At 43.7% G+C, this 27,836-nt stretch overlaps 1 protein-coding gene across 2 annotated transcripts in view; it reads right to left on the bottom strand.

The window, feature by feature from the left end:
* Positions 1–1,487: 1,487 nt before the first annotated feature.
* Lama4 (laminin subunit alpha 4) overlaps positions 1,488–27,836 on the bottom strand; it is a 152,172-nt gene continuing 125,823 nt past the window's right edge. For both annotated transcript variants that reach the window (XM_016002796.3, XM_042262061.2), the window contains exons 28-38: positions 26,212–26,345; positions 25,193–25,357; positions 24,262–24,409; positions 17,193–17,383; positions 15,123–15,312; positions 13,661–13,816; positions 12,351–12,510; positions 9,914–10,044; positions 8,109–8,202; positions 7,588–7,707; positions 1,488–1,936 (exon numbers count right to left, since the gene is read on the bottom strand). In XM_016002796.3, coding sequence (XP_015858282.1) covers positions 1,791–1,936; positions 7,588–7,707; positions 8,109–8,202; positions 9,914–10,044; positions 12,351–12,510; positions 13,661–13,816; positions 15,123–15,312; positions 17,193–17,383; positions 24,262–24,409; positions 25,193–25,357; positions 26,212–26,345 — 1,635 coding nt within the window. In that variant the 3' untranslated portion in view covers positions 1,488–1,790. The remainder of the gene's footprint in view (positions 1,937–7,587; positions 7,708–8,108; positions 8,203–9,913; positions 10,045–12,350; positions 12,511–13,660; positions 13,817–15,122; positions 15,313–17,192; positions 17,384–24,261; positions 24,410–25,192; positions 25,358–26,211; positions 26,346–27,836) is intronic.

Below are 27,836 nucleotides of genomic sequence, written 5' to 3' on the forward strand. Positions count from 1 at the left end.
GCCTGAATTGGCTTACCCCAGTAATCAGATAAGCGAATACCCTGTCATCATAGAGTCTTTCTCCAGTAACTGATGGAAGCAGATGCAGAGATCCATAGTCAAACACCAGGCCAACCTCCAGGAGTTCAGTTGAAGAGAAAGAAGAGGGATTCTATGAGCAAGGCGCATCAAGATTATGATGGGGAAACCTACAGAGACAACCAAACCAAACTAGTGGGAACTCATGAACTTTAGACCAACACCTGTGGCATCTTCACAGAACTGGACTAGGCCCTCTGCATAAGCCAGACAGTTGTGTAGCTTGATCTGCTTAAAGGTCCCCTGGAGTAGGATCAGGATCCATCCCTGGTGTATGAGCTGACTGTTTGGAGCCCACTACCTATGGTGGGACACCTCACATAGCCTTGAGGCAGGGGGAGGGGCTTGGACCTGCCTCTATTGAATATACCGGGTTCTGCTGACTTTCCATGGGAGGCCTTACCTTCTTGTAGGAGGGAATGGGGGTTAGGTTGGGGGGGGGGCAAAGTCTAGAGGGGTGGGAGGAGGAAAGAGGGAGATCTGTGATTGGTATGTAAAATGAAATTCTAAATTAAAAAAAAAAAAACAACAACAACAAGGCCAGGTGGAAGTGGTACACGCCTTTAATCCCAGTACTTGGGAGGCAGAGGCAGGCGGATCTCTGTGAGTTTGAGGCCAGCCTGGTCTACAGAGTGAGTTCCAAGAAAGGCACCAAAGCTACATAGAGAAACCTGTCTTGAAAAACCAAAACCAAAACAAAACAAACCAAACCAAAACAAAAACATATAACTCTTTTTTCCCCTTGCATCAGTACTGATAATGCTATGTTTAGCTAAAAGAAGAAAAAGAAAACTTTTCATTTTGAATCTGGGAGAGTGAAGTCTTATCTAAGAACTGATTCAAGTTCATGTACATGGTGAGGCTTCCGTTTCAGAAGATCACAGTATGGTTTTAAGTGGGACATGCTCTTTAACTAACTCTGTACTAACTCTGTAAAAAGGTGGCCTCCTTTCAAGCCAGAAAATGTTAAATTATACTATTTCCTTTTCTTTAACAAATTTATGTGTATGTGTGTGTGCATATACACGTGCCTTGTGAGTGCTGATGCTCATGCATACACGTGCCCCAAGAGTGCTCACACATACAGTACCCTATAAATGCTGATGCACACATGGCATTTGTTGGGAAGTCATAGGTTAACTCTCCTGAAACCGTGTGGGGGCTGAGGATCTAACTCACAGGCTTGTCCTCAAGCACCTCTATGCTCGGAGGTATCTCCCCAGCCCCATAAAAGCATAATCCCTTAGGACTGTTACTAAACCAGGTACTCCCGCTGTAACCTAATTTTAGGTTGTGAACAAGTCAGGAAATCCAAGGTAAGAGAAAGTAGTTGAGGACAAACATTGGGAATAAGTTGACCGATCTCCCCTGAAAAACTGTTGACTCTGAGAACACAGCGACACCAGGGCTGGTTTGGAAGCCCTTCTATTTTATTAGAGACAGGAGCAGTAACGTTGCCAGCTGAAGTACATGGGCTCTCAATATAAGGCATTCTGCCACATTTTCAATTGCTGTCCACCGCAGACAAAAATTTTGGACCCATTGTATAAATTCAAATAAGAAATAGGAAGTGGCTGGTCTCTGATTTATTGAAATCCCCTTCAACCAGGTGAGAGCTTCCGTGGGGAGGGAGTTCTGCCCCTTGCCCCCAATGGCTCTGTGTTTATTTCAGTGCTAGGAAGGGCTCTTGTTGGCAGCAGAGTCCTGCGAGGTCAGGCTGTGGGGCAGGAGTTGATGCTCACAGCCCCGCTGACCAGGGCGGCTTTACTGAAGCTCACTGGGCGACCGTCAATCACAAAGTGGCGGATGCAGCCTGTGAAGGGTTTGCTGGGAGCCAAATGCGGCGTCAGAAGAGACTCTGAAAAGAGAAATAAAAAAGAGCAGAAATGTCAGTGGGGGAATTCCGGGCTCCCACATTACCTCCTGGTAAAAACTGGAACATTGCTCAGACTGTCAAAATGATTTCCACATCAGCCACGGCCCAGGGTTCTCTAGCAGACTCCCAGGCCCAACCCTCGCATTTGAAGGATGAGAACACAGAGGGGTTTTAACGTTTGCCATGCTTTCTATGATCCCATTTCTCTGCATACTGTGGGCTGCACGTGAAGCCTCGGCAGTTGAGTTTTCATGCTCTAACTGTGCTGTTCAGAGTTAATTTCCCCGAGGCCTCATTCGCTTACTGTGCTTTGCTGAGAAGGGGAAAGGAATTTGAGCTTTCATGTTATTTTTGGACAGAGTTAATGTTTTTGTTTAATTCCTATCTTCATTACCCTTCGCCCTTAAGTCTCTACATTTTTTGCCAAGCTTATGGAAATAATGAGAAAATAATGAATTCAAATGAGGTAAAATTTAATTTTTCTGAGCTCAGGGTTTAAGAACTATAAATAGGGAAGTATAGGCAGCATGGATTTTGTATGCACACAGGTGTCTTGTAGTATGTCAGGAATCTTCTCTCATTGTAATTAGGTATCTAGAAGCCTGCTGTTTATTAATTACACATGTACAATTAGGTGTCTTGGGATGAAAGAAGCAATATAATTTAAAGCAACTTAGTGAGCTTATAAATATCATAAAATTAAAATATTTTTAGTCAAAGCTCATTATTATAAACACAGCTATGTGAGCGGCAGCAGACAAAAGATTCTGCAATCTAACTTGGGAAGGAACGTGAACTAGGACCCCGAGCAAACTGCAGGAAGCAGCTGTGCATCTTCTATCCAGTGTAGAGTACGTACGCAGGTACACACGCATGTACGCAAGTAAGGAGGCTGCTTGTTGAAAACAGTGGAAATCACATTCTGCCTTCGAACGGTAATCATAAGGCTTTAGATTCAGAAGGACCCCAGAGAGCAGTTCCTTCTCTTTGTATCTAATTTACAATGGCTACATGCTTGCAAAGCCTGCTCTGGGTACTTCATCCTCAGGATAAAAACTGAGTGAAAGCTTGAGAGGAACTTTGTACAGCCTCCACCACAGAGGAACGCAGCTTCCACTCTGCCTGAGCAGCCCACCCCTGGTTCATGCAGAAAATCATCTGGAGGAAATAATTAATATAGCAATTATGGTCTGCATGATTTACCATAAAATTAATTATATGTAGTGACAGAAGAGTACCCCAGGGTCCTGAGTAATTGGTTAACAAAATTAACATGGTTGTTTGTGTGTGTGTGTGTGTGTGTGTTGTATGTGAATTTGTGTGTAGTGCATGCACTTATGTGTGCAGAACTCAGAGGGGTGTGTTAAATGTCTTTCACGATCTCTCTTTGTCTCATTTCTTGGAGGCAGGGTCTCGACTTAAACCCTGAGGGCACTATTTTGTTTCCAGCTATGGTACTGAACTATTGAGGCTCAGTTATTGAACAGGATCCTCCTGTCTTTGTCTCATTGTTGGGGTTATATGCATGCTATGGACAATATCAGGCTTTCACATGGGTCCTGGAATCTGAGCTCTGGTTTCCATGCTTAAGCACCAAATTTTAAGAGAGAATATTTCCAAGATGGACTGAAGACTTGACTACATTTTATAGAAAATAATGTAGAGTTTTCAATAGTGACTGATTAGACTTGGGAATGGGCTATGCTAATCTCAAAGATCCTTTTAAATTACCATATAGGCAAGTTGATTGTGTGTGTGTGTGTGTGTGTGTGTGTGTAATAGTTAAATGAATTTTATTTATATCTTTTTGTTGTTTTTGGAGACAGGGTTTCTCTGTGTAGCCCTGGCTGTACTGGAACTTACTCTGTAGACCAGGCTGGCCTCAAACTTAGAGATCCACCTGCCTCTGCCTCCCAAGTGCTGGGATTAAAGGAACGTACCACCATTGCCAGGCTATTTATTAACTTTTTAGTGAGATGTCATAGCTAGTTTTTTGTCAACTAGAGTCATCCAAAGACACAAAGACATACCTAAAGCTTATCAATTGCAGAACTGCCTCCATGAGATTTAGGTGTGTTTTAGGTGGTGTTTTCTTGATTAATGATTGATGTGTAAGGGCCCACCCCATGATGGGCAGTACTACCCCTGGGCAGATGGTCCTGAGCTGTATATAAGCCAGGAGGAGTAAGGCAGTAAACGGCATTCCTCCAGGGCCTCTGCCTGAGCTCCTGTCTTGACTTCCCTCCATTTCTCCCTAAGTTGGTTTGGTTACAGTGTTTATCACAGTCATAGGGAGCAAACCGGGACATGAGAAAATGTGTTATCAAAGTCCTGAGTTGTACAAGAGTGACTGCCATTTCAAGAGAATTCAGGGCATATAGGATTTCTATCTATGCTTAATTTTTTTAGTTATCATTCTTAATGCCCTGGTTTCTGATGTGATTTTAGTGGAATTAATCTCAAGCCGTTCAGGATGATAGAATTAATCACAGCCAGCTTAAATTATAATTGCTTTTGCTGACGGCTTGCTGGCATGTTTTCTAGGTGGAATTAAAAGTTGCAGTGGTGCAGTAGGCTGGCGGTTCCGACCACAGTAAGCTCGTCCGTCCCTGTGGGATCGCTCACTAGGGAAATTTCGCCATCCATCTTATGGGTTGGATACCCTGGTCGTGGCTTTAGGTGTATCTTGTTCACTCAGTCTGTGGAGCTACCTGACAGACCCAGAAGGCAGACAAAAGTCAAAGATGAAGTTCTGGTGAATCACAGAGTGACCCCTTCAGGTACAGGGAGGAACAAGTGCTGTCGCTCACACTGGAGAGACACGCTTGCTTGGTCACCATGAGCTTAGGCAGGTGCTTAGCAGTGAGTGCTGGATGGGGTGAGGTCCTGTTCAGCGGTGTTCTATGCTAACCTGTGATGATTTGAATGAGAAATGTCTTCCACATCTCAGGTATTGGAGGATGCCGTTCCCAGCTGGGGGCGCTGTTTGGGAGCCTTAGGAGGTGTGGCTTTGTTAGAGGAAGTACGTCACTGGAGGCGGGCATTGGGAGTTTAGAGACACACTGTTTTGAATTGGCTGTCTCTGCTCTGGGCTTGTTTATGAAGCTATCAGCTTCCTGAAACCGCCTCCCTGTCTTCACTGTGCGGTCACAGACTGTAACCCTCTAGAACTCTAAGCCCAAATACACCCCTCCCACTACAAATTGCCTTGGTCACTGGGTTTTATCATGGTAATAGGAAAGTAAGTAATACAGTTTCACAACAGTGGTATTGTGTGTACCCTAGGGAGGAAGAATGGAAGGGAAAGGCAAGTCCAGAGGCTCAATAAGGAACTAGGTTGGAGGGGCGGGAGAAGTTGTTCCTTGGAAAGGTACCAGAAGAAAAATGAAGAGCGACACTGACTAGAAATTCAATCCCTGAGCACCGGTGGGTGGGAAGGCCTGGAGCAGAGACAGCATCCCTGAACATTGAGGAATTGCAATCTCAGATGGTACCGGGAGACCAGAGGCGAGGGCACCAAGGGGGCAGGGCGTGCTTTGTTTAATTCACTCCTGTGTGTACTGGAAGCCTGTGGAACAGTTGAAGCTATACCGTGAATTCTAGGAAGGAAGCACCGTGGAGAAAGAGAACTGCCCTGGGACAGACATGAGGTGCAACGGTGGCCTCCACTAGAGTCCCTTTCAGAATCAAAGCCAGAGCAGAGGCGGAGGACGGGGGAACAGTGATGTGAGTAACTCTGTGAAATATAACAGGGGGTTGCTTTTTGAGGGTCTTAATTATGCCTTTTGGCTCCTGAGTTATCATTATTGTTAATGTTAGTATCTCGGTCACTGTCCTGTTGCTGTGAAGAGACACCACGACCAAGGCAACTCTTATAAGAGAAAGCATTTATTTGGGGCCTTGCTAGTTTCAGAGGCTTAGTCCATTATCACAATTCCCACCATGGTGCAAAGCATGGTGGCATGCAGGCTGGCATGGTGCTGGAGAGGTAGCTCTCTCTCCCTCAAATAGCAGGGATGTGTGGAGGGAGGGAGGGGGAGAGGGAGAGAGAGGGAGAGAGAGGGAGAGAGGGAGAGAGAGAGGGAGAGAGAGAGAAGAGAGAGAGAGAGAGAGAGAGAGAGAAAGAGAAGAGGAGAGGAGAGGAGAGGGAGAGAGAGAGGGAGAGAGAAGAGAGGGGAGAGAGAGAGGGAGAGAGAGAGAGAGAGAGAGAGAGAGAGAGAGAGAGAGAGAGAGAGAGAGAGAGAGAAGACTGGGTCTGGAATGGGTATTTGAAAACTCAGAGACCACCCCCAGTAACACACACTTTCTCCAACAAGGTCACACTTCTTAATAATCCTTCTCAAGTAGTGCCACTCCCTGGTGACTAATCATTCAAATATAGAAGCCTATGGGGTCATTCTCATTCAAACTACCACAGCTCATCCTAGAAAGAGGAGGAGTACTTGGTTACTACTATTTTGAGAGGACATGAGGTGAGATGCTTGATTTTATCTGTAGATCTTTCTTTCTTAATGATTGCTTTTATATGATACAGTTAAAAAAATCTAGTTGGATTATTGAAATTCTCACCAAGTTCCAGGTGAAAAGCTTAAATATCTCTATCTTATATCCTCCTCTCCAGCTCTCACTTTCACCTTTTCTAAATTAGAGAAATACGTAAAAACAGTCTTGTTCAATGTAAGATAATGGTCATTGTTCTAGGGGCGTCAAGTAATTGCTGGGGGACCTGTAAGTGTCCTCTCACTACCCTGAATTAGACGCCATTTGGGCTGCTATTTCCAGGACTGGAGATGGAAACCTCTCTTAGGGAATGCCTTTCCATCTGAGCACCATAACTTAGGGTCTGCAGCTGTTTCCACAATGCAGACTAATTCTGGGCAGGGGAAGCATGCATTCTTCCCTATTGTGTAAGGGGAGTGACTGCCAGCAAACTTTCAATCCTCAACGTTCTCAGGTCCTACAGCACTGTCATTCATGAATGAGTGTTCTCTGTAGTGTTGGTGTATGTGTAGAGGATATCTAAAGGAGAAAGAGAGGGAGAAGAGAGAGAGAATTAAGCCTGGCAAGATGGATTGGTATCTCCTGGTGTGCATGCTAATTCCTACGTGTTATCAATCTTGAATGAGGAGTTATATGTTTTGGCATTTTACTCCTTTCTCCCTCCCTCCCTTCCTCCCTTCCTTCCTTCCTTCCGTCCTCCCTTCCTTCCTTCCTTCCGTCCTTCCTTCCTTCCTTCCTTCCTTCCTTCCTTCCTTCCTTCCTTCCTTCCTTCCTTCCTTCCTTCCTTCCTTCCTTTCCATCTTCCTTCCTTCCTTCCTTCCTTCCTTCCTTCCTTCCTTCCTTCCTTCCTTCCTTCCTTCCTTCCTCCCTCCCTCCCTCCCTCCCTCCCTCCCTCCCTCTCTCTCTCTCTCTCTCTCTCTCTCTCTCTCTCTCTCTCTCTCTCTTCCTATTTTTTTCAGTGCTGGGATCAAACCCAGCACTTTGCTGCTCTTTCATTAAGGACCACTGCATACAAAACCCTTTGAATTTTTAGGTGTTATGACCATACATGGCCAAATTTTTATAATAACAATTATGAGAGCTTACTGGGTTTTTCTGGATTTGGAAGCCTGTCCCTTCTCTGAAGAGCTTACCTGGAACACCTCCAACGAACACAGGCTCCCTGTGATCAACTGGCTTTGGATTCAATGGTCCAACCACATGATTCACTTCAGAATCCACATCCAACTGGACCACGTTTGAATCTCTAATAACTGAAAGACAGGAAAAAAGACTAGTCATACTTGGTACTGGGGTAATTTCTACATGAAAGAAACTAGTTTATCACAATACCAATACATTCCAGAATAAAATCCCCCATACTCCACTAACACTGAAACAGCAACGATGTCTAAGCACATCTAATTGAGCAATTGTGGTGACACTCTCCTTAGAAAGGAGGACTATTAGAATACACTTCTACTTGTTTCTTCGCTCCAAAAATCCCATGTCTTGTATTTTGGCAACACTCATCTTCGTGCATTCAATGTACACATGTTAGTCTGATGATACTTTTTCTTATCATCTGTCAGGTATCATATAAGGTCACATCTTCCTCCGCCCCTCCATGTGCTGTTCAGGCTCAGGCTTGCACAGGACACTCCAAGTCTTTCACCTGTGATTCTGTGCCATCTGCCATCACAGAGGTTCTGCTTGGGAGTTACTGAGGTAGAAAAGTCTCTGACGCCATTGTTGACTTTCACTGTGACCTGCACAGATGGGGCATGTTATACAGTTAGTTTAACGTCACATCATCACAGTGAAACTGAATTTCCTAACTCATTTACCACAGAGGAGCAATACTTTCAATAAATACCCGTGCCTGATTACATTTGCAATGTGAACACAAGGGGTCAGTCTTTGATAGGTGATAGAAAGAGTTTAACTGAAACTAGTTTGAATCTTTGGAGAGAGGACAAAATTATCCTACTGGACAGGATGGAGAGGAATGGTAAGAACTGTCATAGAATGACTTTGCTGAGTTTATAGAGTACATTCTGTTTATACAAGCGGGAGGGCAGGCCCTGTGCCTGGGAGTAGTTGGCCAGTGCAAAACAAACTCAAGGTACTTTTGTGGACTCTCTCTCTCTCTCTCTCTCTCTCTCTCTCTCTCTCTCTCTCTCTCTCTCTCTCTCTCTCTCTCTCCCTCCCTCTCTCTCTCTCCCTCTGACAAGTTTGCCTTCTTGATCTTTTGCTTCTTTGCTTTTCCATTGTTTTTAAGAGACAGAAGAACACAAAATTGGGTGAGGGGAAGTTGAGGGAGGAGAACATCATGATCAAAATATATTGAACAATTTTTTTAATCAGAAATGGAAAAATAAAAGATACTGTTGAAGAGAATGGACTTTCAAGCCAAGCTGCTTGGCTTCCATTTATCTACTTTCTGCCCCATTTTTCTCAGATATAAAGTACTATATACATCCTTGAGATGATAGGAGGCCTAAGTCATACACTCTTATGAATCTTTTAGAATAGTACCCAATATCTAGTAACTAATATGTATAATATATACAGTATGTATTATTTGCTAAAATAATATATAACACTAATATATAATGTATATAATAAGCATGTGTAATATCATACACACAAATATGCTGAGGATTCATTTCAGAGTCCTATGAAAGCTATTTTATTTTTATGCCTTTAATTGAGTACATTATAACCCAAATAAAAACATGGTTACATTAAGTTTGAGGCATAATGAAAACAGTCCCTTCCTTTAAACTTATTTGAATATCTTCCCAAATATTCTTTAGTAATATCTTAGGGTGAATGTGGTATTTAATTATAACATAATACAAATTTCTAGTAACTGAGAATAATATGCATGTATGTATATATATACACACATCTGTGATAAGCATATAAATATTTAGAAAGATGATTTCACATTTGTGAATGTTGGAAAGTGGACATATTTTTACTTCTATTTGCTAAAAAGTTTTCTTCTAATTCTTTCATTAAAATTACATGATGTTATTGGTAATTTGGCAGCTTTGCCATATTTTCATGACTCTGTTCATTTATTTATTTATTTATTTCCGGTTTTTTGAGACAGGGTTTCTCCGTTAGTTTTGGTGCCTGTCCTGAATCTCACTCTCTAGACCAGGCTGGCTTCCAACTCACAGAGATTCGCCTGGCTCTGCCTCCCAAGTGCTGGAATTAAAGGCGTGCGCCACAGCCGCCTTGCAATTGATTTTTTTTTAATACAGGTTCTAACAAAGTAGTTCAACCTGGCCATGACTCTGTTCTAACCAATTCCCAGCACGTGAGTGTGAACACCTGAATTGCACATACTTAAATCTCATGTTCAGTTTTCCTCTTTTTTCCATTAGAAAGACTGATGAAATAATTCTGTGAAATACATCTGCTGCATTCAAGGTTAGACAAATAGACTGTTATTTCTCAGGACACTACCTGCCCATTTTTCATGTGTACATTCAGGTATTCTCCGTCGACACTATGGCCATGGACAAGGGTTCCAGAACTGCTCCGGGGACGGACTTCAAATGCTATTTCAAACTTCAATCCAATATTGAAAGACTCATCTGCAGAGAGAAATAGAAATTACCAAGATGAGAAAAATAAAATTTCTAGCTATGTGTGATTTTATGATGACAACACACTAAAAGTACTCCATATGCTGTGAGAGTTCAGGGCACTGACATTCCAGCTCACAGAACCATTTACTCTTTTAAGAGAGTGGAGGGGCTGGCAGGGTTGCTAAGGAGGTAAAGCACTTGCTGTCCAAGCCAGCCAACCTGAGTTCCATCCTTGGAACACATGCAAAAGTAGAAGAAAGGAACCAACCCCACAAAATCGTCCTGTGATATCACACATGTGCTGTGGCATGTGCCCCCCTTCATCATAACACACACACAGTAATAAATAAAAGTGAGGAGGGTAGGACATTTTGGGCAAAGGATGGAATCTGAAGACACATATCACACATACATAATTAAAAAAAAGAGAGAGCAGGAAAATCTGGGCAGAGCTATAACTTGAAGCCACATACAGAGGCTGGAAAACTTGGAGAGCCCTAGAAGCGGCTCTGGATGGTTCCATGGGTATGCCTAGCTGGTTCCCCATGGAGGATGGGAGCCCTGCCTAGAAGGGCTCCAGTATGCAAATATGGAAGATAGACATCATATTGTAGTCATTGGAGAGGTCTGGTTAGCTGTATTTTAACCCCCAAATTAACTGGTGCTAGTATTTAGAAACTGTTTACTGTGGTGACCTAAGACATTGCTTATTAAGAATAGCCGGGTGGGGGTGGGGCTGGGTTGGAGGGATGGCTTCAGTGGTTAAGAGCACTGGCTGCTCTTTCAGAGGACCTGGGTTCTGTTGTACAGGTGGTGTGCACACAGACTGCCATACATGTGGTGTGTGCACAGACTGCTGTACAGGTGGTGTGCACACAAACTGCCATACAGGTGGTGTACGCACAGACTGTTATACAGGTGGTGTACACACAGACTGCTGTACAGGTGGTGTGCACACAGACTGCCATACAGGTGGTGTGCACACAGACTGCCATACATGTGGTATACACACAGACTGCTGTACAGGTGTGTGCACACAAACTGCCATACAGGTGGTGTACGCACAGACAGCTGTACAGGTGGTGTGCACACAGACTGCCATACATGTGGTGTGCACACAGACTGCTGTACAGGTGGTGTGCACACAGACTGCCATACATGTGGTGTGCACACAGACTGCCATACATGTGGTGTACACACAGACTGCTGTACAGGTGGTGTGCACACAGACTGCCATACATGTGGTGTACACACAGACTGCTGTACAGGTGGTGTGCACACAGACTGCCATACATGTGGTGTACGCACAGACTGCTGTACAGGTGGTGTGCACACAGACTGCCATACATGTGGTGTGCGCACAGACTGCTGTACAGGTGGTGTGCACACAGACTGCCATACAGGTGGTATGCACAAGACTGCTGTACAGGTGGTGTGCAATAAAAGCTGCTGAATGCATGAGCAGGGCAGTAATGGTTGGGAGAAAATCTTCAGAATAAGATCTCTGAAAGGCAGTGTTGTACTGGGGTTTCAGAGCGGCAAGAGGGAGGGAATGTAATTTCCTTCAGTGGGGACAATAGTTCATACTAACAAACGAGAACTTGGAGGAATAAGGTGGCCAAGAGCTGACCAGGTCACAGGGCAGTGTAGGAAGTTCTGCATCAAAATGGTCTGCACCCAGAAGTTTGGCCAACGAAAGCAACAAGGATTGGTGCTGCATATTTCGGTTGAAACAGTAAAGGAGATCACAGTGGTCCGTGAGGAAAGAGGAACTTTACAGGAACGAGGGACCTTACAGGAATGAGGGATCTTACAGAGATGAGCTTGGCATTATTAAATTTTAACTTTGGGCTTAAAATTCCCTGTTAACTATCTCCAGGAAAAAAAGCATTTCAGGACTCCTGCTTTCAACACACATCCTTGTCTGAATCTGTTATGTTGCTATAACAGGATACCCGACACTGGTTGATTTATAAAGAAAGGGGGTGTATTTGGCTCACAGTCCCAGAGGCTGAAAAATATAGGAGCATGGTGGCAACATCTGTTGAGACTCTTACTGCAGAAGTGGAAGGGTGTGTGTGGATGTGTATACACAGAGAGGAGAGGGGCCAGCTTTATGCAACTCACACTGATGGTGAACAGCGCTGTCTTCAGAGAGTGAACAGTCCACTCACACGAGAACAGCGTTCATCTTTCCAATGACCGAATCACCTCTCACAGGGCCCCATTCTGGATGTGCTGCCCCGGGGGAGCAAGCTTTAACTCGAGTTTAGCTGGGGCCGACCATAATCACACCAGAGCAGTCACATTACCTAGCACCACATAGCCTCCTTCTGTCGAAAAGTAAGTTCCTGTCTCCATGGGCCCTTCAAAGCACGGGGTCACGCTAAATGTTTGGGAGGCCGAGGTGATGGAGGCACCATTGAGCTGCAGATTGCCAAGGCAACCGCTGAAACTGTAGACGGAGTTAATCTGAAGGAAGAAGGAGAGGTTACTTCAAATCCCCTGGCCCAGCGCTAGATGCACCATGGGAAAGCAAACCAGTGAGCCTTGAGAGGAAGAGACACCCCCTTGTTCATTCTACCTTTCTGAATGATCAATATTGCTCCAGGTAATTACTTTTAACTAATTCATCGAGGGTGGAATTTTGTACTTCATAACATCAGCGTGTAGTCATTAGGCTGTGGAACTGTTTCCACAGGCTGTGATGAAATAAGTTGCAGCTGTGGTTTTCCAGTTGAAGATCGTGTAGTGTTATTCATTTACCTCCAGGAATGACAGCTGAGCCCAAGATCATGATGTGGAGGAAAATTCTATGCAAATGGCAGGAAGCTTGCCGAACTGTCCTCATTAGCCCATCATGTCATTGTGCATTTACATTACATTATTTATACTATTATTATGAACTATACTACTATGATAGTTGTGAATCTTACTACAGGACACGGCACTTGGGTCACCTTTAGACAACTGATTTTATACTACAGTTGGAAACAATGAAAAATGATGGTCACAGAATTGGGGCTGTTTACTCCAAGTCTAATTACACTGTGAACCGCCTTTTTAGGATCTTAACATTGTACTGACACTGTGATAAAATCAAATCTATGTCTAGATAAATTAAGTCCTTTGATACCTTCCTTTCACTGAGAAACATTTTAAAAACATGTAATAGTTACAATTCAATTTACAAAAATGTTTCTTATATTCTCAATCCTTCCACTTATACCCACATTCCTTGCATATTTAAAAATTATATGTGAGAAAGAAAAAAAGTGAAACTGAATTTAAATGAGCAGAAGGGTCCCCCCCCCCGCCCCCACTCAGTAATATAGTGGAATGGCTTGTTCTCTGGTCTTGGTGTAGCTTTACATAAAATTATAGGAACTTGCGAACTAATGAGATGCCCTCATCTCACGTCTATTTTAAAATCAAAAGGTGACAGCTGACTTTGTAAGGTCCCAGGGCAGACAGGAAAAGCCCACGGGACAGCCCAGGATGCTTCTGCTCCAGCAAAACCCGTTTCACGTTTGCTAGCTTCCTCCTCTGTGAAATGAGGACCCGGAATCAGCGATCTTCCGGTTCAAGGGTCAGCGACTGAGTCTCGCCGCAGCTGGCTTACCTGGATGTTTTTCACAGCCCTTCCAGGAGCCACTCCTCCCAAATAAATGGGACCCTTGATTTCCCAGGCAGCCCCGCTCGGCGGAAGGCTTTCTTCTAGGACTCGCAGGCCGTCGATGACCAGTCGGCCACTGCTCTTTTCCCGAATAAATATCACCTGGATGGAGAGGAGGAGGAGACTAGCCCAGCTTAGTGATGGCCCCAACCCGGGGGAAGGCTGTGTTGTCTACCCTCCTAACCCTGGTATTGCAACGCTGTGGGAAGGCACAGAAGGTTCTCAGAACCGTGACCCCGTCTCTGAAGGTCAGCACCCTTCTCCCTTCCTCTTAGTGGGCTTTCGGCTATCCTGTTCTTCGAGCGTCATTAACTTTATTCCTTGATTCTTTGTCCCAGAGCAGACATCTTTATTACAACTGTCTCTGTGTTGCTCCTTGCTTTATGTATTCTGGCTTTTTCCCCCCTCTGGCTCTCCTTGGGTTTACCTCTTCATGCATTAGGGCAAGTGTTCACCTATTTTCTTATCTCTAGGTTGAATGACCTAAAGCTATAGGTTCCATCTCTGGGTACGGGTTATATTTCTGGCAGGGTGCTTTAGGAGACTCCTCCTAGCTGACCAGCTGTCGTGGGATATTCGTACACCGTGTGAAGGTGTATTGCTGTGATCGGTGTAACACAATGCTGAACAGCCAAGAGCTACGCAGGAGAGATAGGCAGGGCTTCTGGGCGGAGAGAGATCTCTGGGGGAAGAGGGCAAAGTCCCTAGCCAGCATGGAGGAAGCAGGATGGGTAGTTCGGAGAGATGAGATATGGAGCCACGTGACAGACCATAGATTTTTAAAAAAAAAATAGGGCTTAATTTAAGTTATAAGAACTACCTAGGAACAAGCCTAAGCCAAGCCTAAGCCAAGGCTTGGCTTTCACAATTAATAATGTCTCCATGTTGTTATTTGTGAGGTGGCGGCCCAAAGAAAAATCCTTCTACAACCAGCCACATTCTACAGCTAACTGTAACACACCTTGTACAGAACCGCTCCACACTCACTGGCTACCTCCAGTGTTTAGGTACTCCCCATCGGAAGAGCCTGTCTTCCAAGTGGTTTACTCACTGCATACCTCCCATAGATTACTTTTTGAAATAAAGTCAGTAATAGGTGTCAAAAATTATGAACTTAGCCTACTGGTTAGTGGGAAAAAAGGAAAAAAATTCATTAGAAACCGAACTTTAGCTCATGTTGATTACTGGGACTTCGGTTAAAATAATTACAATTAGCCTGTGACTACCTAATATATGGTTGAAGACTTTTAAAATAAGCAATAAATAAATGGTTGAAATTGAACCCTGGGTGCACAGCCTCAGAATTTTGACATGGCTGTTTCTATCAGGCCACAGTGTAGAGTCAGTGCGACTCCCCTGGGCAATGGGCAATACTGGCTGACAGCGCTGCTCTCCATACTCAACTTACATCATGCCATAATCCATCGTTGTATTTCTCCTGGCTTCTAATCTTCAGTTTCTTGTGGCCAACATTAAACATGAAGACCAAGCGGCCATGAGCCAAGAAGAGACTCATGAAATCATTCTCTTCTTGGTCTGAGACATAGAAAATCATCCCATGTGAGGAGCGGGTTTTCAGACGAATGGAAAACTGAGATCTGGTCAAGGAAAAGAGAAGTCATAGATGTAAAGTGAGACTGGGAATAATATTGCAAGATAAAATTTCCAAGTAATACAGTCCAAGAAAGAACAGTCATCCTATCTAGTTCCAAACAGCTTCTTTTGAATTATCCCTTACTGTGAGCTAATGAATTTTATTGGGTATGCTTGGTTACTTCAAAAATGCAAATTCTTCTCTAGACCTATTCTAGAAATTTCAGGCCCAGAGGACCCCATGAACCTACATCTTTACTATTCTCTAGAGGTCTGTTATAATCTTAATAAAGTCTTGTCTTGTTTGTGGATCTTATGGGGTCTTTGCTTTGAAAATTAGTGTGATGGCTAATCTTGGTTGTCAATTTGACTATGTCTGGAATTAACTAAAACTCAAGCAGCTGGGTGCACCTGTGAGGGATTTTTCTTGGTTGGATTATTTGAGGTGGGAAGACCCACCCTAAATCTGGATCTTTTGAGGTCTGAAAAACCACCTTAAATGTGGGCCACACCTTCTGGAGAGTGCTGAGGTAATAGGACATGGAAGAAGGAAGCTTTAGATCTTTGTCTGCTCTATGTCTTGCTGGTAAGTTCATCTACCCTGCTGCAGAGGTCTTCCTCTGTTGATATTAGAATCTACTTCTTTGGGACTGGGACATAGATAACAAACCAGCTGAGACATCTAGCTTCATGGGTGGAACAATTACTGGGTTCTTTGCCCTTCTGTTGGGAGACAGCCATTGTTTTACTAGCCAGACCACAGCCTCTAACAAATCCTCTTTTTATCTCTCTATATTCATTCTATCAGTTCCTTTAGAGCAGTGGTTCTCAACCTTCCCAATGCTGTGACCCTTTAATACAGTTCCTCATGCTGTGGTGACCTCCAACCATAAAATTATTTTCATTGCTACTTCATAATTGTAATCTTGCTACTGTTATGAATCATAAAGTAAATATCTGTTTTTTTATGGTGTTAGGTGACCCCCGTGAAAGGGTCATTCGACCCTCACAGGGGTCTTGCCCTACAGGTTGAGAGCCACTGCTCTAGAGAATCATATCTAATAGAATTAGTAAACACTAAAAATTAACATGTTATATTAACTTATCTCTGTGGATAAATGGCAACAAGTAATTAACATGCATAGAGAAAATTTCACAGAACTATTGTTTATATACTACATAAATCATAGACTAAGGCTCCTTGCAGTAGAAGGGTCTATACTATAGTCTATACTATAGACAAATGTCACATGTCAAACACAGCCACCCAAGGGGGTGGAAATATGTGTGTGAAGAAACCTGCCTAGAACTTTAGCTCCAAGTGTGGGTAAGTCACATTTTTTTAAGTTTCCTTCATGAAGAATACAAAAAACACTGATTTTGCCTGCTGGGTACATAAACACTATGAAAAGTAATTTTTAATAACACAGAGTCATTAGGGATTTGTGAAGAATTAATGGGGTTTGGGGCAGCTGGAGGGCCGCAGATGGACAAGGACATTTATATTTTCCAGGTCTCTGGATCACTAGAGGTTTAGGTGCATGCTCATTCACAATCTGAATGCCATCTATGTGGGGGAGGGGAGGGGAGGGGACGTCAAGTCAGCAGATGAGCCCTTTGGAACTCCCCCCCTGATTAAGACGCCTCTTCTTCTAGCAACCTTGGTAAACTGCGAGAATGCTGTTCTATGTGCTGTCTCCTTGGAGAGAAAGTGTGAGCACGATTTCTTGGAAAGAAGGAATCACATATTGTTTAGTGTATAGTTTGACAAGGAAAAAAATGACAGGATTAGGAGGACACATAAAGGGAAGGGAGGAGAAAGTGGCGGTGACAGAGGAGGACAGAGCATGGCACGCGTCTCCCAGAAGGCAGTGCACTCCTTTACTTTTCACCAAAGTCTCCTTGTACGTGTTCGAACTCCTGGCGGCTGTTGGCCGTGCCTCCGTATTGATAGGCATGTTCTATTGTTCTGGGGCTGCTGGAGAGGTGGCAGTGAGAGTCTTTCGGAGCCTTCCGCTCTGGGAACTTCAGGCCAACAGGATCCCATGCAGAAGGTTCATCCTTATTTTTCTCCCCCTGTCGGAAAGAAGTGAAGTGGAGAGATGGAAAGTGGCACAGCCGGTAACAAAATTGAGTACGCAACGTCTTTACCCTTAATGAGAACACGGAGTTAGCAAAGTGGCCGTTACTCGTGAGTTTCCCGCTCATGAAATAGCAGGCTACTTTTCCCTCTAGCATCATGAACAAGCAACAGCAACGATAACCACACAGCACGTTAGCAGACCCAGAATTCTAGTCTGTGATTAAAAACCACGTGAAAGTGCAGCTTCAGAGACAACTGCTCTGTCACTCAAACTCAATGCATACAATAACAGTCGGCAATAAAACAGCCTTGAGAGAATCAGCCAATAAAATCTTCACACAGCTGCAACATCACATTAACATACAGTATTATTTATATACGCTGTGTAAAAAGTTGAGAGATCGGGGCTGGAGAGGTGGGTTAGTGGTTAAGAGCACTGGCTTCACTTCCAGAGCACCTGGGTGTGGTTCCCAGCACCCACACGACAGCTCACAGCAGTCATTAGCTCCAGTTCCACGAGATCTCAAGACCTCTTCTGATCTCCTTGGGCACCAGAGGTGTACATGGTACACAGACATGCATGCAGTTAGAACACTCATACATACAAATAAATCTTTAAAAAGCTGGAAAATATTTAGAATTATTTTTTGGCAACAGACTATGTAAAGAAACTTTGTGTGATAGAATCAATATAAAACAGCATTTTAAAATATAAAATACAAAAATCTTTTCTTTGATGATTTGTTATGCTTTTCAAATTGCCCTGCTGATGCTGAAATGTAGTGTTATGAAACTATTGGATAATATTAAATGATTATGTAGTCTATTTCTGATGTAAAATAAAAATGTGAATAAAATCAAGTATGTAATAATTTATTCACTATTCAAAGCAAACATTTATTGGATGGGTAGAGGTGGAGATAAAAGAAAATCAATGTTCCTGCATGCATCCTGTGGGTGCTATGTGGTAGGCATTCTGTGGGTGCTATGTGGTAGGGACTAGGAAGGTGAGAGATGACTGTCAGTTTTTAAGAACTGATAATCAATTTGGAGAAACAAGTCTATAAAAGGAAACTGGGGATCGAGTTGGTGACAGAGAAAAAGCTCTTTAGATGATGGGCTACAGGGAGAGTTTTGTTTTTAGGCAATGAGGAGCCACATAGGTTTTAAAGCAGGGAGTGGTCAGATCTGACCTACTCAGGGAGCTGATAGGAGAGATGTTTGGCAGCAGGAAGGGCTAGAGAGCCTTGTAAGATGTTCAGTATTATTGAATGTGCTTGTTAACCCCTCCTGAATTCCTGCTGAAGTGTCAGATCTACACACATTAACAAACAAACAAACAAACAAACAAACAAACAAAGCCCACAGTTGTTCTGGGAAGGTTTACTTATTTATTTATTTTTAACCAGCAGAACAAAGTGATGTGAGGTTTCTGGAAACACCACTCTGATTAAAAAGAATGGCATACAACTCTTAATCTCCTATGAGCAAAGCAACCTCTAAGAAACTCAGTGCTGTTCTGTAACTATCCTTGGAATCCAGATGTGGTGCAAGGCTAATTAGGTACAGATGGGCTGTGCTAGGGCTGGTCCCAGGGCAGCGGCTCTTCTAAAGACTCTGGCAGTGGAGAGTCTCATAGTGGGAGCTGAGTTGGAGAAAGGGAGATGGGGCTCAAAGACTAACAATGTCCTAAAGGAAAGCCTACCCGATCCCAGCATCCCCCTTTCCTTCCTCACAAAGTTCACAGGACTCAGTGATTCATTGCTAGAGGCCAAGTTTCCCTTCTGATGGAGGAAATGCACCTAATTATCTTTAGTTTGGGGTCCATATGCTCACCTACAAATAATTACCATAGTTTTATGTTGTAGAATATAATTTTAAGATGTGTTACATTTGTTTATGCTGTGGAACATTTGTTTAATGATGCAAAGATGTGTTGCATTCTTTTAGGTCTGTGAAGCTGTGTTACTTTGCCTGTCTAAAACACCTGATTGGTCTAACAAAGAGCTGAATGGCCAATAGCAAGGCAGGAGAAAGGATAGGTGGGGCTGGCAGACAGAAAGAATAAATAGGAAGAGGAATCTGGGAAGAGGAGATCAAAGAATGAGAAAAGGAAGAGAGGAGGACACAAGGGGCCAGCCACCCAGCTACATAGTAAGCCATGGAGTAAGAAGTAATGAAAGGTATACAGAAATAGAAAAAGGTAAAAGCCCAGAGACAAAAGATAAATGGGATAATTTAAGAAAAGCTGGCTAGAAACAAGCCAAGCTAAGGCTGGGCATTTATAAGTAATAAGTCTCTGTGCATATTTGTTTGGGAGCTGCGTGGCAGGCTCCCAAAGAGAATAGAGCCAAAAGAGTAAAAAAAAAAAAGCACAGTTTCAAGCCAAGAATGACCAAAAGTGAGGCTCTAATGTAGATGAAGAAGTTTCTGTGGTGATATTTTCTTTGTGCACTCCAATAAAACTTATCTGAGGATCAGAGGAAAAAGCCAGCCACTATATTAAACACAGAAGTCAGGCAACAGTAGCATGTGCCTTTAATCCTAGCATTCAGGAGGCAGAGATCCATGTGGATCTCTGAGTTCAAGGCCGCATGGGGAACAGAGCCAGGCATGGTGGCACATGCCTTTAATCCCAGCACTAACCATGGAGGTCTGGAGGTCTGTACAGACAGGCAGGAAGTAATAGAGGTGGGCAGAAAGAGGAAGTGATATAGCTGGGTGGAGAGAGGAAGTGAGAGAGCAGGGTCAGAAATGCATATAGGCATGAGTATACAGGAAGTAGGTCTCTTTGGAAGCTGAGGAGTTGGTGAGGTGAGGTTGGCTGTGGCTTCTCCTATTCCTCTGATCTGTCAGTTTTAACCTCAGCATCTGGCTTCGGGTTTTTTTTTTTTTTTTTTTTTTTTATTAATAAGACCATTTAGCAATTCATCTTACAAGTTTCTTCTAAACCCTCATTATAGTCTAGTCTTGTCAGAATCTTACAATGGGAAACATAGACATGTTTGTCTCAAGGAGAGGGGCCTGATAGAGATGCTTTGTATAAGGCTTGGAAAATGGAAGGGGTTAGGAGTTATGGATTTTCCCCACCCTCCTGTTTCAGTGGAAGGGATCTCACTCTTTCACACTCAGTTAAAGAACTAAATTGGACTCCCAGGCTGAGCAAGCATAGCGTGACATGGACTGTGACTGTACTAACTGACCAGCCTTTCTCTGTTTCAGTGTGGGGGCTTGTCTGCTGCAAAACTGAATGAACTCTGGTCTCTTTCTGTACAGCAACCAAATACTCTCAATTTTCTGTGGATATATGCTCTTGATAATGATGAAAAAGACCAGTTATAGCTGAATTACATACTGCTATACAATAAAGACATTCAGCTTATTGTCTTTATGGGCACATGCATGGGGATTCTTGGGGAACCCCTTCAGATCTTGCCTTTGCCAGGGTGGTCTCCTTCTTTTAGAGCATATGAGTTACAACCCTGCTAGTGGCATCAGCTTTTAATTCATCACCATTTTATGTGGGCCAGATAACAGCAACTAGTTGAGTGAGCAAAGAAAAAGCAGGCAGTTGTGATAAAGACAAGGCGATTTCTCAGGCAGCCCAACAGAAGACATACTAGAGTAGGGTCCTAAACAGGAATTCGGGACTGGACAGAATCTAGGTCCTTGCTTTGTGGAGGCTTCTGGTATCTCAGAGCTCTCTGTCTGTCTCTCTTTGTCTCTGTCTCCCGTATCTTGTTCTCACTCTCTCTTTTCTCTTTAGGGCAGTCTTCTGGCTTTTATTCTTTCTAGAAAGCCCCTTTCTTTGTCCATGGCTGACACAGTGCTCTAAAGCTTACAGGATCTGTAGTCAATGATCAGAACAGCTTCCTTGGGTTCCTTCACAAGGAAGATGATTTTCTAGTCCTGCTCAGTTCAGGGGATAAATACTGGTCCGATCACCTATATCCAGAGAAGTGGGTGTCACAGTCCTAAACCACAGGACCTAGACAGTGGGTAGGGAGTCAGTTCTCAGAAAAGAGTGGTTGACCAGATACCCATAGTGATCCCATCAGTGAACAAACTGTTCACTATTATGTTACATATGAAAATTTCCCAGTTCATCTTAAAGCATATCTTAAAATGCCTGAAAAAACTTTAAGCCTGGAACACAGTTTTTTAAGACAGGTTTTGTCAAGGACTTGTGGAGAAATATAAAATTAGTGTTACCTCTTTGGGAACATGATTTAACAGAATTTTCCCAGGGACTTGCCCTGAGAAGATTCCTCTCAGAGTCCAAGGGAAGACGCTACATCTGGCGTGGGGTTATCTGCGGGAAAAGAATCTATGTACACTATGCTCTATATCCATTTACTTTATTTCTCTAGGATAAAATTCTATTCATACAGCTTCAGTCCTGTCCTGACACTCAGTTCCTCTTTGTCCCTTCTTTTCCTGTCCCCTCATAGCCCTAGTAATAACTAAGCTCCTGTGCTTTCGATCTCATCCTCATCTTCTGTTCCTTCATCCTCCATCTTCCTTTCCTTGCTCCTTACTCTTGGCTCTGAGAAAACTCTACAAAAGATCTGCCTTACTATCTACAGAAACCCTGCCTTTTTCTCTTCTGTCTGGCCATGTGGCTCTGTCTACCATCTACAGAAACTTCCTGGTCCTTTCTCTCCTGGCCACGCGGCTCTGCTCACCATCTACAGAAATTCTCCTTGTTCTTGTCTCTCTGGCTACTTGGCTCTGTCTGCCTCTGGAATTCCGCTTCAGTCCTTACCGCACCTGGTTATGCAAAAAAGCCCTACTGTCCTGAGTCAATTGCTCTGCCATGATACCAGGCTTGAAGGCAAGGGATGGTCTGAGCTTCATTTGCACAAGAAACAAAGCTATGCATCTATAGCCTGTCAATCTCCTAGGCCCTGCAGGGGTGTTAGTTACCTAGTGGATCAGCAGGTCTGAGAAGCTTAGTTGTTTGCCAATATGGCCTAGTAGTATATGGGTGCACAAGAATTTCATAGCAGAAGACAGCTGATATGTATTAATAAGATAAATAACACCAAATATTCCTTGATAAATGGCTTCCTCTGGAAGTATAGCTTGGTCAGTCAAGGTATAGCTTATTATATACAGCTGAACCTCTATAATATATTCTTGTGGCTCGTGGCAATGATTTGCCTTGATCCAGTAATTCTATCTCCTGGAATCTCTTCTAAAAATTTATTCAACTATGCACTCAGAGGAAGTGATTGTGAAAATAAATTATTATAATCCAAGCCCTTTAATGCAAATTTGATAAAAATTTAAATCAGGGCTGGGTGTGGTGGCACATGCCTTTAATTCTAGCTAGCACTTTTGGGAGGAAGAGGCAGGCAGATCTCTGTGAGTTCAAGGTCAGTCTGGACTACAGAGTGAGTTTCAGGACAGCCAGGTTTACATAGAGAAAAACCTGTGTCAAACAAACAAACATTTAAGACAGAGGTGACATGTTTTTCTTGGCAGCTACTGAAGATACATCTTCATAATCTACATGAAGCTTGGTAAGTTACACTTTATCCCGTACGGAAAAAGAACAACCAGAAAAAGGCAAAACTATGGACAGTATTGGTGAGAGGCAGCAGGTAGGCTGCAGTACTGGATAGGCAGCTAAGGTAGGTCTCACTGAGTAAAGGAGAGGTCCCTAGAGGGGGGCCGAGGAGAAATTGTGCAGATTTGAGATCTGAGAGAAGAGCGGAAGGGGGATGGAAGAGGCTGAATAAACACTCTAAGGTAGGGGCTAATGTGGTCAGTTTTGGTAAAGGGCTGGTGGGGGAGAAGAGTGAGTGAGGTGAGCAAGGGAAAGAGATGAACAGAGCGGAAGGTGTGTTGATCACACAGGACCTGGCGGGAACTGTAGGGGCTCTGGCTTTTCTCCTGAGTGCACTGGGGGTGGGAGAACTTTGATTAGAGGAGTGCCTGGTATGGTTTACATGCATATGGGTCTGGATGCCGTGCCCAGAACAGATGGTGTGGGAGCAAAGTAGAAACAAGGCCGGGCAGTGGTGTCGCACGCCTTTAATCCTAGCACTCGGGAGGCAGAGCCAGGTGGATCTATGTGAGTTCGAGGCCAGCCTGGTCTACAAAGCGAGATCCAGGACAGGTACCAAAATTACACAGAGAAACCCTGTCTCAAACAACAACAACAACAACAAAGTGAAACAAGGAACTCTGTGTGGAAGCTGTTGCAGAGGCAGAAGCATTGACAGAGCATTGCTAAAACTGCACCAAGAAGGAGACAGGAAGTATTATACTAAGAGAATGGGGAGGGACCGGGGCTTCCATTTGTAACGGAACCAGATAATGTGCATGAGTAAATAAGAAAGAACAGCGGTCAGAGATGAAATTTTACAGCTCAGTATTTAAGGAAGGAGAGTCCACATCCACGTGTAGGGGGAGGAACACAAAGGTTGAGAAGTTAAAACAAACTTTAATGATTTTCAATATTGCAACAAAGGCTTAGAATTATTACTGAAATTAGATTATAGTGGAAAGTTATAGTGCTGGACATTAAACACACACACACACACACACACACACACGCACGCACGCACGCACGCACGCACGCACGCACGCACGCACGCACGCACGCACACGCACACACGCACTATTAAGAGCAGTGCTATTTTGATTGCCTTTAATGAAAAACCATTAGAAGTGGAAGTAAACAGCTGACCCAGCTCCTCTGAGAACAACCCCTGGTGCAGCACATCTGGTAAGCCACTGCAAGAACCCTCTCCCACGTGCGCACACGCGTCAGCGAGGGCAGGTTCTACAAGGCCACTGTGCCTGGAGTTGTACATGCAGAGCGCAAGGGCAACTGTGACTTCCGCATGGTGGCAGCCGTTACCTGTTTATTTGTTTTAGGTCTTGAGGAGTTCTTTCCTTTCTTGTGAAGGAGGAACAGTGGCGACGACTCAATGGGACACTCGTACAGTGAAGTGTGGACCTTTTCGGAATAGCGCTGGAAATCTTCCACTTCCACATCTCTATCCAACCTGTGTGTGTAAGAGGAAAGATCATCCTAAAAATGCTGTCCATAATTACATAATGAAAACTATGGCAAAAAGCGGTGGCAGTGGAAATGTACGTGTGTGTATGTGTGTATCATCTTGAGTTTGTGTGCTGGATCCTTACCTATCTTAACAGGAATCCTACAATTACCGTTCCGTTAACTAACACTACTTTTTGGCACTCCACATTCTGACTGACAGGTGTCTTTTCCTCGAGACTCTGGATGGGCTATGCCTGTGTCTCTTCGTCTGTGTCCAGTTTCTCCCTTGCTTGTTCTTGTATCCCCAGAGCCTCTGTTGTCTCTTAAGGATCTCGATCAGTGGCTTTGTTTGAAGTTAGGCATGACATTAAGAAGACCTTAAACTCTGAACAAGGATTTTTGGTATGCTTATCTATAGTTTATTATTAATAGCCAGCACAAAAATAATTGCATCATATTTGTAGCTTGTTATACACCAGGTGCTGTGCAAGGTGCCTTAATACGTATTGTCTCATGTATTTCTATGACAGGCCTGCCAAGCAGGTGCCTTTGTTATCTGTATTTTGCAGGTGGAGAAAATGAAGGCTTGCTTAGCCACAGCAAGACGGGAATCAAAGAGCAAGAGACTTACAAACCCACATACATCAGTTGCTTAAGCACATGAACTTTTCATTACTAGCTGCTAAGGACTGTAAGATTCATAATTATCAATTCCACTAATGTAAACATTTCACTACGGTATTGATCAAGACCCATCAGACACATTTGCCGGTGAAAAACAGCGTACCTGGTAAAGTAGGCGTTGCTTATGCATCCGGTGAAGTTAGCATACTGGGGACTGATGGGTGAGCCCCCGAAGTAGAACTTCTTCTCGCTTGTCTGAGTCTGTTCCACCTTTTCTTTTGTCGGGTTCTTACTTCCGAGTCGGCTTTTGTCTACTATCAGTTCGTATCTGCAAAGGAAAGAGTCTTCACGCACGGCCCATTTTACCCCACCGCTGCGTTTCACCAGACAGGCAGGCTCTCTCACAGGGGCGAAATGAAACCTCTCCTGAATGAAAAGACAGATTCCTCAGGAGGCCCAGGGGGAAATGGCTAAATACGCCTGTGTGCAAGGAGGGCTCTCCACACGGAGGCTGGAATTTAAATCTCCGTGGTGAGAGTTTTGTAGGGGGAACCAGAGCACACCTCTGGCAACCATCACATGTACGCGAGGCCAGTTTCCTTGCACAGCACACTGGGGCTGATCACTAGGAACAGAGTCTACAGAAACTGTACCACCATTTGCTTTTGATGGGGGGTGTTCTACACAAGGAGACAGGGCAGCAGCAGTCTTCCTCAGAGGCTTACTTCTTACTCCAAAATAATTTTGTTTTATGAAAAAGAAATTCAGTAATACACAGTTTAAAGATGAAGTCGGAGCTCTTAAAATGGGGCCATACATGTAACATCCTTTACTGTTTAGGTCCAAAATTTAAACATGGCCAGTATTTGCTGAACCCTTCTCTGTGCCATACTCCATTCACCAAGCAGCATAAGTGTGCACTGCCAGGGCAGAGATGAAAACTGATCTTCATATTGACCCCCCTCCACCACCAAAGAGTCTGCATTTGTTAAACAACTTTCTGATGGTTTCTTTGGTGTCTCTTGAACATGAATAGCATCCTTTGGGGAAGAAGGCAAGCTGTTCCTTCCATCACTTTTTTTTGCAACACTAGAAAAGCTTAGGAGCCGCAGCGACATTTGACAGGAGCACACCCTGCAAATTAAGGTCCTGGTGGGAGGTACAGGAAGGGAGGAGCTCTACCTCATGGGTGAGATGGAGGTAATGACGAAGTGGGACAGCCCATCGTGGTACTGCTTGTCTGCCGACTTAACCTTGACGCCCTTTACATCCATGACGACAGTCCCATTGTCCAGGGAAATGGAAAACACATCAGACTGAAATACAAGCACAGGTATTTAAGTGGGAATCTCAGGATAAAAACTGGACATGTTTTCAAAAGTCACTTGATGGTATTGCTTAATATCCCGTGAGCAGAAAATTTGCCAGTAGGATAGTTTCTGTGAATAGCAACAACTAAACACTTTGGCCTGTGTAAATGCTGCTTATAAAAGTAGACATGTTTCAGGGCTGACTCAGTAGGTAAATGTGCTTGCCCTGAAAGTCTGATGACCTAAATTCAGAACCCCAGAATCCATGTAAAAACCAGGTCCAGTAGCATGCATCTGTAATACGGTAATACTATAGTGAGACAGGAAATGTAGATAGAAGTGTTGCACACCTGGAGTCCACACGGAAGTGTCAAAAACAAGGGAGATCCTGCTGCCTCCAAACATGGTGGTGGAAGGTGAGAACTGATGCCTGAGAGGTGTGCTTTGACCTCAACACATAGGAGGAATATACTTGTAGTCTCTCTCTCTCTCTCTCTCTCTCTCTCTCTCTCTCTCTCTCTCTCTCTCTCTCTCTCTCTCTCTCTCTCTCACACACACACACACACATATTTCAATGGAAAAAAAAGATACTCCCATATTTTGAACTGAAACCCTTTGGTGATTTTGTCATGCCAAGAGTTGGTTTAGTCTCAATGACTTTCCTGGCCAAAGCATTTCTACCATATCAGTCTCATGTGATCCCTTTGAAAGAGAGTATTTCAGCCTCCTGGAGGATGTAGCTAGATGAAGGAGCTGGAGTTAATTCACTTGTATGTTTTTTTAAGTGCTTCACTTATTTGATACATTGAGATAGAAGAGACCTTCCTTTCAAGTAATTTCAAGCAGAAATTACTTCTTTTCTGAATTTGTGTACTGCTTATTTTAAAACACTGGTGGATGACAATGTTTCCCATTCTTTACATGCACGCTGACTTCTAAAGTCAGCTGCCCGTCCACAAACCCCAACTGCATACAAAAACAGCCGGCTGTGACAGAAAATTATTAAAGAACCAGGGTAATCGAAGGCAAGCTTTGAGGGCAAAAGTTCTACAAAATGCTCTCTGTAAATTCCCATGGGTGCTATTGATTAAAATTACCTTGAAAATGAAAGTGACAGAGCTGGGATGATATTGCAGTCTACGAAAGGCCTGTTGTACAAGCATGGGGACCCCATTTGATCCCCAGAACCCACGCAAAGAGCTGGGCATGGTGGCACACACTTGTAATCCCAGCACTGGGGAGATGGAGACCCGGGTTCACTGGCCACATTGCCACTGAGAGACAAAACCAAAACCAAACAAGCTCCAGGTGGATGGCACTTGAGGAAGAATGATGCTTGAGGCTGTCCTTTGGCCTCCACATGCATAAGCACACATGTGTACATGCACATGTTAACTCTCCCAATATATCCAAACGAAGGTGACAGATACAGGTATCTGTAAAAAGCAAAGTTTGCTTCCAAAAATTGTAACAAGGCCGAGCAAGATACAGACGCTG

The sequence above is a fragment of the Peromyscus maniculatus genome, chromosome 16 (assembly GCF_049852395.1).
Source record: "Peromyscus maniculatus bairdii isolate BWxNUB_F1_BW_parent chromosome 16, HU_Pman_BW_mat_3.1, whole genome shotgun sequence".
Taxonomy (NCBI): Eukaryota; Metazoa; Chordata; class Mammalia; order Rodentia; family Cricetidae; genus Peromyscus; species Peromyscus maniculatus.